A 12,641-nucleotide genomic window follows, 5' to 3' on the forward strand; every position below is an offset into this window, starting at 1 on the left:
CCCCAGTCCCGTCGTGGCTGCCGGAGCGCACAGAGCCAGCCCGGGTTGCGGGGGGCTTGGGCAGGAGCTGGCTGGGAGCATCCCCGGAGCGGTGTCCTGGCGGGCCCGGCTGTGCCCCGAGCCCTGCGAGGCTTTGGCCCCGCTGGCACACGGCAGCCCCGGCCCCGCAGTGCCGAGCCCCGGCTTTGCAGGCTGCGCTGCCCAGGGCACGAGGAATTGGCCGCACGGCCGTGCCGGGGGCTCGTGGGCAGCGGCTCCAGGGCCGAGCTGTGTGAGATGTGACACTAAACCCACAGGCTTTAGTCTGTTTGGGAGAAATAAATGAATGTTTCAGTCTCATTGGGATAGAAAACCACTTTTGATTGCACTGTTCTGTCCTACACTGGTTTGAAAAGATATCGTAAATACTAAACTGGCGGCGCTGAGGGGGCGCCCGTCCCGCCCGGAGCCTCCCGCGCCTGCTCCGGCGCTGAGGGCGGCGCGGCGCAGGCGCGCGGGGCGGCCATGGCGACTTTCTTCGGGGAGGTGGTGGTGGCTCCATCCCGGGCCGGCCTGGACGAGGAGGAGGAGGCGCGGGAGGAGACGCCTGAGGACCGGGAGATCCGCAAGGAGATCGAGAAGAAAAGGTACCGGCGGAGCAGGCTGGAGATCAGGGAAAGGTTCTTCCCCAGACGGTGCTGGCACTGCCCAGGGAATGGGCACGGCCCCGAGGCTGCCAGAGCTGCAGGAGCCTTTGGGCAGCGCTGCCGGCGATGCCCAGGGTGGGGTTGGTGGGGGGCTGGACAGGGACAGGAGCTGGGTTTGGATAGTCCTTGTGTGTCCCTGCCAGCTCGGGCTGTTCTGTGGGTCTTTTCCCAGGGAGATCCAAGTCCTGTGGAGCTGTGCCGAGCAGCCTTTGGTGTGCTCCAGGTTCATCGTGGCCATCGGCAGGAACGCTGCGGGTGCGTGAGAACCAGACCTGCTGAGGTTTTGGGGAATAAATTGAGGAGGAGGGAGGTGTAAATGTGCCAGGACATTCCCTGCTCCAAGCCCCAGTATCCAACCTGGCCTTGGGCACAGCCAGGCATCCAAGGGCAGTCACAGCTGCTCTGGGCACCCTCACATGGAACAATCCCTCCCAAAATCCCATTTAACCCTCCCCTCTTTACGTTGAGCTTGTTCCCTTTGACCTGTCATCCCATTAGATTTTGAAATATCCCTCTCCAGCCTTTATTAAGCCCCTCTATTTACTGAATGTGCAGCTCCTTATTTAGCAGCAGAGGTTAAACCTGGAGGCAGCTGAGTTGTCCAGAGAAAGCTGAAGTTGCTCTGTACACATAAAACACAGTTATTGTTACAGCTGTTTGCTCCTCTTGAAAATTGATGTATTTTCAGTTGAACAGGAAAAGTGAAGTGTGTTTTAGTTTGGGATTTTAGTTAGGACAATCCCTCTTTTCCTTTACCTGGCTTTTGTTTGGTAAACTCTCTGGGACTGTTTATTAATTGGCAAAAGTTTTTATCTAATCGTGCCCAGAAGTCTTGCTTGCATTGAAGTGACATTTACATGACATTTAGATTTTATCAAAGTTAACTTTGCTCATTTGTTTGGGTTTTGTTCAGGTTTTCCCTTGAAAAACAGCAATAGGTATTTTGGATCTGTCTTCTGTAGCTTTTGATAGGAATCTGATTTCTGAACATTTTTGCTACACACTTGCCTCTGTTTTCTAGAATCAGTGTAATAGTTGTGCCTTGCTGCTTCACTGATTTTTGGTTTTAATCTGCTATGTCCGAAAGTATTAGAGACTTCATATTTCACATCCTTAATTAATACTAAAGAAATTGAAGTTGATTGTAATGCTATAATTCCTAAGAACAAGTGATTTTTATATTAGGGATCTGTATGTGTTGAACAGCTCTTCATCTTTTTAAATTTGAGTATAGTGGGGCTAATCACATTGTTGATGTTTCTTAGATTTGGTTAGTAAATCTAAGTTGATAAAAATGAGTTATTCTTCCTTCAGGTTGCAAAGGAATATTCTAATTTAGTCTAGCTATTTATTTGTAAAACAGAGGTTTTATTCTTTATAAATTGACAGTATATTTTATGGCTCTTGCAGCTTTCCTGTCATCTTTTATCCTGGATTCTGTGTGCTGGGAAGTGGTTGGAGTTGTGAAGCTGTGGAATGAGTGGTGCAGAACATCCAGCACCACAAATGTCCTCCCCACAGACTCTTTCTGTTTATTCTACAGATTGATATCAGATCCCACAGTAAGTGACTTGAGCATTAATTCTTCTGTGGTTTGGATTTCTGAAAAAGAGAGCTTTCATCCACTGCAGGATCATGGATTAATCCCATAAGTGATCTGAAGGGTTAATTCTCACTAAAACTGTGTGAAGTTCAGCACAGAGATGTCACAGCCTCATGGTTTCACTGCATTTATGAACAAAAAAATCCTCATTGAAACAGAGTTAAAGAAACCCAAAATAACTGAACAAGTTATTGTCTGCAGCCACATCTTCTTACAGGTGCTGATGAGCTGCTATTGTGCCCTTTAAACCACTTGATTACACAAGTTTTTACTTTTTTTTAGGTTGTATTGTGCCAGTGTAGTTGCTACGTGGCTGAGGATCAACAGTTCCAGTGGCTTGAGAAGGTAAAACTGGCAAGAAAATAAATGGAGTAATAAAATCCTAAGGGTGGGGATCTTCCTCTCTGACACTTTAGACATGACAGTGTTAAATAAGTTTCCCCTGTGGTTTTCTTTTATTAAATAATCAAAAATAGATAAATTTACTCTCTGCAGGATCTGTAAAATCCCTTTCTAGATGCTGCCAGCTGTACCTGCTGTAACCTCCCAGCTGAGTGCAGTCACTCCTTTTGGACAGTTTCAGTTTTGCTGGCCCATAACCACCTCCCAAACCTTTTTCCTGCTTGCTTTTCATTTCCCATGGCTCTTTTCAGCTGCATTTCACCTCTGGGAGAATTTTTCCTTGAAAAAACCAACAGCAATTTGTACAGCTGCCAAAAGATCACCAGTTGAGGAGCTCCTGGTGGATGGTGTCAGCTGCTGAGGGTGTTCTGGGAACTGGAGGGGAAAGTGTCTCCCAAGCAGCGTTTGTCCCATTTGTTCCCAGATTTAACATTCCCAGTATCACCCAGGTACAGGAGCACTGCTGGCTCACTGAAGTCTCTCCAAATATCATCATTTTGATTTTAATAAGATAAAGCCAGGGGCAAATGTTCCTCCTCTTGTTTTTGCTGATGGATTTGGGTCACTGCTTTGCCTGGAGGAAGTGTGGCTTATTATTTTGTCTTGTTGTCTGTCTGCTCCTTCCCTGCCCGCCTTTAAATCTCTGCTGAGCTGATGGACCAGCAGGGATTCTAAAGCTGGGCTTAGAGATAAGTACAGCTTTGCTGGGGAATCACAGCTCATTTGGAAGTTTAAAAACCCTGAGACCTCAAATGTTTTGCTTTTGCTGTATTCCACACGTTCCTGCACTTGATTTAAAGTGGGATTGCAGAAGTAGGATGGCTGGGGGGTTGTTGTCTTCCCCAGCTGTGTGATTTCCAGTGTGGGTGTTCCTGAACTGTAGGAGTGTGCTTGTACCAAGTCAATGTTCCTGAGTATTTTTAAATTTTGTGCTTATTGGTATTTTTAAATGTGCAGCAGAAACAACGTGCTGGCAATCTTTTTGCTTTTAATGTGAGTTGCAGCCCCGTTCTGTGTGTAAATCCTGATTTACTGAGCATCTCCCATCTCCACAAGTCAGATCTTTACATCTGGGTGTGTTTTCTCTGTAAGGATCACTGACAAACCAGAACACACAGGTTGGAGTTTTGCAGACATTAATTCCAGACAGTGTTCCCAACAAAGCAAGTGGAAAATATGTGAGATTCTGCATATTTCTGTCAGATTTCTGGCACAGTGGTGACACAGTGATGGCACAGGCAGCTTCCCTCCTGGGATTGGTACACAGACAGAAACAGGCAAGTTTCTGTCACAGTTTCCAACTTCTGTTTTCTTTTCTCCTGTTGGTATTTTGTGATAGCCAGAAGGTTTTGTGCTTTGAAACTTGATTCTTTGAATCTGAGAAAGAGAATCCTAAATTTTCTTTCTCAATTGAACTTGAATAGAATTAAATAAAACCTGTACATTTAAAAGAAAGTCTTTTACAATATTGTGGGACATGGGGCACAATTTTTATTTCAAATGTTATGCAGCTCAGTGAACTGCTTGTTTTTGTTTGGAATCCTTCTTCTTTCTACAATCACCATTAATTAAAGCAGTAAATATTAATATATTGACTAGAAAGTGCTGAAAACTTCTCCAGCAGATCACTAGACTTGGTAAATATGTCAGCTGTTATTTTGGGGGTTTTTATCTCCATCCCAGGAGCGATGCCTGACAAATCTGTACCTGAAGGCTGTGATTCAGACTGGTTTGGGTCCTGCAAACCTGAGTCCAAGTGCCCTTTGCACTGAAATTTAAATGAATCCTTGAGGTTCCTCTGCTTTTATTGTGAGAAGAGAACTTTTGTTGATGTATTTTTTTTTAATTTCAGGTTTTTGGCTCCATGCAGAAGAAAGACTTGCAAGTAACCATCCTTTCCACATGTCCTGTAGCTGATTATAAAACTCAGGAATCCACTCTGACACTTGTATCTCCATTCCTGAAAGCCTTGAAGACCAAAGAATTCCAGGAGCAGGTCTGCTGCCCGCTGCTGGAGCAGCCCAACATTGTGAGGGACCTTCCTGCTGCTGGTACTTTGCAATTTAAATGTTTTACAGGGCTGCTGGTGGCAACACAAAATTGCCCCTGAGGAGCATCCCACTGCAATTAGAATTTTTGCTTAATTGTGGGAATTGGCTGACAAGTCAGCTATTTAAAAATTAATTACTGACAGATTCACATCTTACACATTGCCCTGGAAAATAGGGACAGTTTTCCAAACCAGCCACAAATCATTTTACCAGCTATGTGTGGGACAGAAATACTGAAAAATTCTTCAGTAGAGCCTTACAAAGTATATTGTACAGTGGGATTTTTTGGGAATTTTACTTGTTTTATTAGGAATTATTTTCATCTGAACATCCAAAGTAAAAGTTCATAAAGTCCTTTCTGTATGCAACAGGTGAGGAAGCTTGCACAGGTCTAGTGATCAACCTCATGGAAAAGTTAGGGTCAGTTTTATGGTGTAATTTAATAAAAACCTACAGTTTTTCATTCTAGAACCCTAATGATAGCAGCATGAGGAAAAGCTTGTCTGGTTGTCTGGCAGGAGCTAAAAGTGGATGATTTTCTCTTGTTCACATTCCTTTTTATGTTGTTGTTTTGTTGGGTTTTTTTTTCGGGGGGGAGAGGGGGGTTGTTTGGGTTTTTTTGCAGATGTTGCTATTATTTTTATTATTTTTATTTAAAATATTTATTTAAAATATTTATTAAATATGTATTAAATAAATAGATCTTAAAATATTTATTAAATATTTGATAAAATATTTTATTATTTTTGTTTATTTCTTTTCATTTCAGTTTTTTATTTTTATGTACAGTTTCCAGATAAGGTATGTGCTAGGAAGAAATACCTGCATTTAACTAATTTTTGGTTTTAATTAATTTTCTTTGTGTAGCTGGGGGATAAGGAATGGCTGCTCCAGCAGTTGGGATCCTGAGCTGGTAATTAAACTCCCATGGGTGTAAAATTCTGATTTTATAGAGCAGAGGTTCCTTTTCTGCTGAGTTTAACAGAGCTTTTCTTTTGACCTGTGCTCAGTTCTGAGTTACTGCCAGGTGTGGCAGATCCCTGCAGTGCTGTACCAGTGTTACACTGATGTCATCAAGCTGGACACGGTGACCATTGAAGCCTTCAAGCCTCTGCTCTCTTCTCAGCTCCTGAAGAGTTTAGCCAAGGTAAAAACTCCATATTTTAAATTAATGGGAGCTTTTGTCTTTGTTTTCATCTCTTGCATTCTGCTGGTTTTGTTCCCCTGTGAGGCTTTCATCTGAAAAGGCAGAAAAATACAGATTTTAATGACAGTGCTTTGAAACCTGCTCTAACATCTGTGTGGCTTAGAAATAATGAATTACAAAAAAAAAAAACCCAAAAAACTCTTCCTTCAAAACTTCATTTTGAATTTTCAGGCTGTTCTAATGGTATGACTATATCAGGGAGGGATTTCTTGTGCAGTTTCCTTTGGAGCTGCCTCATTTTAAGCTTTTTGTTGTGTGTGGGTTTTATTTATTTTTACATTTTATATTCATATACCAGATGGCTCTGTAGAAGCTCTGTATCTGCCTCTCTTCTGGCATACAGGAAAGCTTCTTAAAATACCCATTTTGACCTATAACTTTGTTTTGGAGCTAAAAGACCAAATTTCTGAAGAAATTTTTACACTAATCCAGCCTGGCCTTGAACACTTCCAGGGATGGGGCAGCCACAATTTCTCTGTGCCAGGGCCTCGCCACCCTCACAGTAAATCCCACTGCTCCCATAAATTCCCTTGCAGCTCAAAATGTATGTTTTACTCTTTCTGAAATGTTTTGAATTGAATTTTAGTTGGTTGAGAACACTTTGAACCCAGATTTAAATGCCAAAGAAGTCTGTGTGTACTGAGGTGTTTATTTCACTTCTAAAATCAGTTTTGAGTGCAGCTCATTCTGTTCTGCTGAATAAGTCTGAGTAAGACATAAATATTTAAACTCTGAAGGAGAACAATGACAAACACAGAGACTCTTCCCTTCATGTCCAAGCAAGGAGGAATGCAGAATAATAAATCCCATTTTCTTGCTGCAGTGCAGATTCCTGTGCATAACTTCATTCAGAAGACCTGAGTTTTTCTCCCAGTTAATATTTTAATAAAAGTGATGCTCAGAGTAATGAAAATGGGACCAGAGGCCAGTGGGGCTCTTGCTTTGTTCTCAGCACTGTGGGTGATGCTGATCCTCTCTTCCTCTCCCCAGGATGCCTCTGAAAGCACAAAGATTTTGAAGAAGTTCCTGACAACCAGTGAAACTCACAATAATATCTACATCTGACAAGGACAGTTATGCTGCAATTTTGTAAACTCCACTTTCTTCTCTAGAGGACTTCTGGGATTTTTTTTCTCCCTGAAAAGTAGAATAAATTCCAGTAAATTTTTACTTTCCCACTCATTTTACTTGTTTTTTACTTCATCACTGCAAACACCCTTCTGCATGGCTTGGAAGACTTTCTCCTGGAGTGATTTTAGGAAAGATATCTTGGATATGAAAAGCAACTTCTTTTTCTCATCCTGAAGGGATTGCCTTACCTAAAAGTATTCCTTTTATATTTCAAAGAGGAAAATGCAGATAAGGAATTCTGTCTGTACCTAACGAGACCTCTCCCTTTTTTCTAGTTTATTTTGAGATCTGAAGGTTTTTCTAATATTTAATGTTCTTCAAAGATTTGTCTGTAATCGCATGCACTCTCTGCCCTTTTCCATCCACAGAGAATTTTGCTTATGTTTATTTATGGCTCCACATGTCCTTTTTAATGTATGTGTTGATACAAAATGCAGTAATTAAAGTATGGTAAATGCCTTTAAAACTTGCTAGTGAAAAATAACCTCTCCTGGTCAAAGGGGCTGGCAGGAGGACAGGCTGCTCCAGCTGGATTTGCCAGGGCAAGCTGATTTAATTCACTTTAAAACACCAAAATTTGGGCAATGGTAGGAATAGTAAAAGATCTCTTAGGCAGAGCATGTGATTTTTAGAGGAAGTTAAAATGTTTTAAAGCGTCTCAGAAAATTCTCTGGAAGTTGGTAGCAATTTCAGCAGTTTATTTCACTTATTAACTTGGATTGAGGTGCAGTTCTCAGTTGAACTCTGTTTAATTTACATTTTGTTTAAGAAAATGGTGTTAAAAATATTAATTTGCTCCCAGGTAATTCTGTTCTCTGCTGGGTGCAACTTTGACTCACTCTGGATGCTCAGTGGTTATTTTTGAACAGCCTTCCTTCAGAGAACTGTCACTGATTTAAATTTTCACTTCAGGTAATTACAGATGAGCAGATCTTGCCTAAAGTGGTGCTGGATTTTGGAATAAATTCTGAAGCTTTGTTGGGGTTGTTTTTTTTTTTCCTTTTAATTCAGAAATTGGTTTTATGTGTGATCTGAGCTGAGAATTCTGTTGTTTTGAAAGCTGTCAGCACCATTTTCTTACTTTTACATATTTGGTTCATAATAAATAAAGCGGATAACAAGAAATATCTTTAATAGTAAATTATGCAGACCCTTAGAGGAATTGTGAATGTATTTCTGGTGTTGGTGTGGTCACCCAGGCTGTTTGCAATGTTTCAAGACAGTTACTGTATTATATTTAATTCCGTTTTTACTACTTGATTTTATGCTGAGGTGTGATTATGCTCATAACATCTTGAATAAAAGTGGCAAACTAAACCAGGGCAGCCTGGGAGATGAAATGAGACTGAAACCTGGTGTTCTGTCAGAATTCCTCAAGAATTCACTATTCTTGCTTGAAATCTCCATAGCAGGAAATGTTTAGGTAGGATGTAGTGGGGAAGTACTGTAGGGCAGTAAAATACGAGATTTTAATTCCAAATTCTGCCTTTTCCCATAATTTCATGTAAGAAACAACTCATATTCACCCCTTAAATATTTGGAAGCCTCAGAACTAATGATGAACTGTGTCTGTCATAAGATGTGAGTGTTGACTGAAGATTTTTTTCATATTTGAATGTTGCTGCCTTTTTTATTTTCCCTTCTGTGCTCTCCAGTATCTACCAAGAGCCTGCAGCGAGGCTTTCTTATTTCCTAACAGCTGCTGGGTTTAATCCTGGTAGGAGTTGGCAAACTTCAGACTTGTCAAATGTGGCAGATGGCTTCAAAGCTTTGGGGGGAGAAGTTTGAAATGAGATTGTGTAAGACTTGGTTTCCTGAGGCATTTGCTAAATAAACTGTGAGACTGGAAGAGGGTTTTCCCACCCCACTTTTTAAAGACATTTAAGCTATTTATTACCATTTTTTTTAGACTGATCTGTCTTCTGCTGAGTGTCTTCCAAATCAAGGGCTATGCTCAAGTCCACTCTGCTTTGTCACACTGCAGAATTTATTTGGTGGGCAGAGGTATTTTCTCATTCCTGAAGGCTCTGACTCCCCAGGTGATGTGCCTGACCCAAAAGTCCTGGATCCAAGGTGCATTTTGTGGAGGTTCCTTTGCTTTTGCCTTGGGAGCTGTTGGAGTCTGTGCAGTGCAAGGCCACAGGTGTGAGAGCAGGGCTGCACAAAGGTAATCCCAGTCCCTGCTGCCCACCTGCTGTGGATGCAGACAGGATTCACATCATTCCCATTCCTGGGTGAGGTCTCATCACTGCACAGCTCCAGGAAACAATTTAATTCTTCCTAGATTCCGTGCTCACATTGGCTCTACCCTGCAAAGTGATTTGTTGCCAAAGCTGCAGAGGAAGAACATCACTCCTGACATGTAATTCTACAGTTTTTGTGCCAAAAAAAATTGAAAAAGGCAAGTATTTTGTTTTACCTCATTCCTTCTGATTTGTTTAACATTCTGGTTTGTGTCTAAAACAATGACAGATCTAAATGAGCTAAAAATAAAATGAAAGTCAAAGAGATTAATGTTTTACTTTTTTTTTTTTGTGCCATCAGATCTGCACTTTTTTTTTTCTCTTTAAATACTTCAGACTGAAAGTTTTGACAGCTGCTGCACATAGCAACAACCAGCACCTCCAGGCACATCCTTGAGCCAAGTGAGATCACAGCTCTGAGGTCAGGCTTTTTTATTTCAGAGAAAACACTGAGCTCCTGTTGAGAGCTCTCCCAGAATAGCTGATGAGCAGAGGTACCTTAGAGTTCCATGCAGTAAATACTGCAGAAAAGCACTAACTCACAGGGATAGAAATGCAAAATACTCCTTTCACTTTGCTATCAAGGCATCCTGAGGTCAGGGAGAGCCACAGACCCCAAACTGTGTGTGTGTGTGGAAGAAGGTTCAACTCAAGGTTTTTTTTCCTGTCAAACAATTGTATAACTAAATGTTTAAAAGTTCTTTGGATGGGAAATTTGGGCCATTGAAAAAAGTAGGAAATATTCCATGAGAATAGTGATGTACCTTCAAAGGACAATTGCACAAAGCATTTATTGAGAAGAGCACAGGTTCTTCCCCTGTGCTTCAATCAGAGAATTCCAACGTGCTTTCCTACACTGAAAACTCCACATTTCATGTTCAGTATTGGTATTTTAATTCTTTTTTCAGGTTTGACTTGGATCCCTTTTCATGAAATAAAAGCAGTCTTTTATTCTGTCAGTTCCAGAGACTTTAGAGCTGCTTCATGGGGAATTAACAAAAGGGGAGATGAAAAATGATAATAATAAAAATTAATAAAGTCACAATCACTGAAGGCAGGTGTCTTATTACTGAACAGATGAACAGAGAATGTACAGCCTCATTTAATTTAAAGAAAAAAACCCCAAAGCAAACCTGTGGGAGGAAAGGTTGGATAAGAGCAGCCACTGTGGAAAGGTGAGAGCACAGCAGAGAAAACCTCAGCATCCATCATCCTGTAAAATTAGGGTTTGAAAGGGTTGTGGTGGAGCCAAAGCAGGTTGTGAGGTGGGTTTGCTGTTCCCTTTGTGCTGCCCCACTGAATTCGCTTCCAAAGTGGGATTATAAAGATATTTTTGTGCAGAATAAGCACAGTGAGAAGCACAGAATGCTGTGTCTGGCTGTTTCCACCCTTAAAACTGGAGGACACCCTGTGGATGCTGTCAGAAACAAGGCAGTCTTTGTTCATTCCTTAGAAGGTGCTGGTGCAGAACTGTTCACCCTGAATCTGGAATGAAGACAGCCCAATGTAGCTCCATCAGGTTGCTGTGGGCTTTTTCCAGGTGGCAGGAAATAATTTCGGATAACCTGGTAATGCCATGTGTGAGGAAATGCTCTGCAACAGTGAGTTCAGTACCTGCCCTTAGAATTTCCACTTTTTTATGTTCTTCCACTTCCTTAGCAGAGTGTGTGTATAGATGAATATTTACTTTTAACAACTATTAAAATCTAGTAGGTTTGGGGTTTTTTTTAACAAAAAATAGTCTGTGAGAGTTTTATAAATAACCTTATTCCCAGGTATTGTGAGAGGCACATTTTCTATCTTTATGGACAGAAATTTCACCTCCTGCAAGGCTTGTGGTAGAGATCTTATGTTTAAACCCAAATAAGAATCCCCACAGTCCCCAGCTGCCACCCTGTCTGGCAAGGAAAGGAATTCTGGAGGTGCAGGTTTGCCTGGGCATAAAGTTCAATGAAGATTTTGTTGTTTCTAGCAATTCTTTCAGGAGTTCCTTCACAGCAAAGGTTGTTAAATATTGGCCAAATTTGCCCAGGGAGGTTTGGAGTGCCCATCCCTGGAGGTGTCCAAGTAAACCTGGAGGTGGCACTCAGAGCTCTGGGCTGGGGACAAGGTGGGGATCAGGCAGAGCTGGGACTCGATGATCTTGGAGGTCTTTTCCAACCTAAATCATTCTGTGGATGCTCTGTTTTGTGTCCTGCTGGGCAGTAATCTTATATTTCCTTTCCTGAGCATCCCAGTATGGAGCTGACTGAGGTCAGGCACTCAGAGCTGCAGGTTGGTTTGCCCTGTGGTGCCCATTTGTGGCCATGAGGCTTTCCAAGGCTCATGGGAATTTGGTTTTTTTCACTAACTTTTTCAGTTTAATAATTGTCTGAGAAAAATCTGGGCAAAAAGTATTTCTTCCAGTCAGTGCTGGAGGTCAAATTTAGTATCAGCTCAGTTTTGAGGTGGTTTTTGAATCTATCCTGGTTCAGGCTCAGCTGTTTCTGGATGTTACTCAAATTAAAGCAGTAAATCTTGTACTTCATAGAATCACAGAATAGTTTGGGTTGGAAGGGACCTCAAGGCTCATCCCATTCCACCCCTGCCATGGCAGGGACACCTCCCACTGTGCCAGGCTGCTCCAGCCCCAGTGTCCAACCTGGCCTTGGACACTGCCAGGGATCCAGGGGCAGCTACAGCTGCTCTGGGGAACTCATGCCAGGACCTACCCACCCTGCCAGGGAGGAATTTCTTCCTAATATCTGATCTGAACCTCTAAATTTTCAGTGTGAAGCCATTCCCTGTGTGCTGTCCCTCCATGCCCTGGAAATTGTCTCTCTCCAGGTTTCCTGGGGCTCCTCCAGGCCCTGCAAGGCCACCCTGAGCTCAGCCCAAAGCTTCTCCTGTGCAGGGGAACAATCGCAGCTGTGCCAGCCTTTCCTCCCAGCAGAGCTGCTCCATCCCTCTGCCCATCCTGGAGCCTCCTCAGACCTGAGGAGCTCAGGTGGTGCTTTAGGTGCTTCCTGAGGTTGTGGCATCCCCCTCTACTCCATGGGACAGAGGGAATTGCTACAGGAACTTCAGCCTTGCAGCAATCCAGCCAGTGCTTCCCTTAAATAAGAGTTTCTGCACTAAATCCCCCTTTCTGTGCTCTCCAGAGCAGCCCAGCAGAACTACAGCGTGCAGAAATGATTTTTTATCCTGCCTGTCCATGTCCTTCCTTGCAGCTGGGCCCAAATTCCCAGAGCTCTGCACCACTGAGCCCTGCAGGCAAGGGGCTCCCCTGCATTCCTGACAAAGCACCTCAAAACAGGAATAAATACTGAGTGCTACCAG

The 12,641-nt window shown here is 42.5% G+C and overlaps 1 protein-coding gene across 1 annotated transcript; it reads left to right on the forward strand.

Moving 5' to 3' along the window:
- The first annotated feature begins 455 nt into the window (after positions 1–455).
- PSMG1 (proteasome assembly chaperone 1) lies at positions 456–8,397 on the forward strand. The gene is made up of 7 exons (XM_030284104.4): positions 456–626; positions 859–941; positions 2,097–2,248; positions 2,572–2,634; positions 4,544–4,742; positions 5,753–5,889; positions 6,940–8,397. Exons 1-7 carry the CDS (start codon positions 505–507, stop codon positions 7,012–7,014), a joined length of 831 nt encoding a protein of 276 aa, XP_030139964.3. The 5' UTR covers positions 456–504; the 3' UTR covers positions 7,015–8,397.
- Positions 8,398–12,641: the final 4,244 nt, after the last annotated feature.

The sequence above is a fragment of the Taeniopygia guttata genome, chromosome 1 (assembly GCF_048771995.1).
Source record: "Taeniopygia guttata chromosome 1, bTaeGut7.mat, whole genome shotgun sequence".
In the NCBI taxonomy this organism is placed as follows: domain Eukaryota; kingdom Metazoa; phylum Chordata; class Aves; order Passeriformes; family Estrildidae; genus Taeniopygia; species Taeniopygia guttata.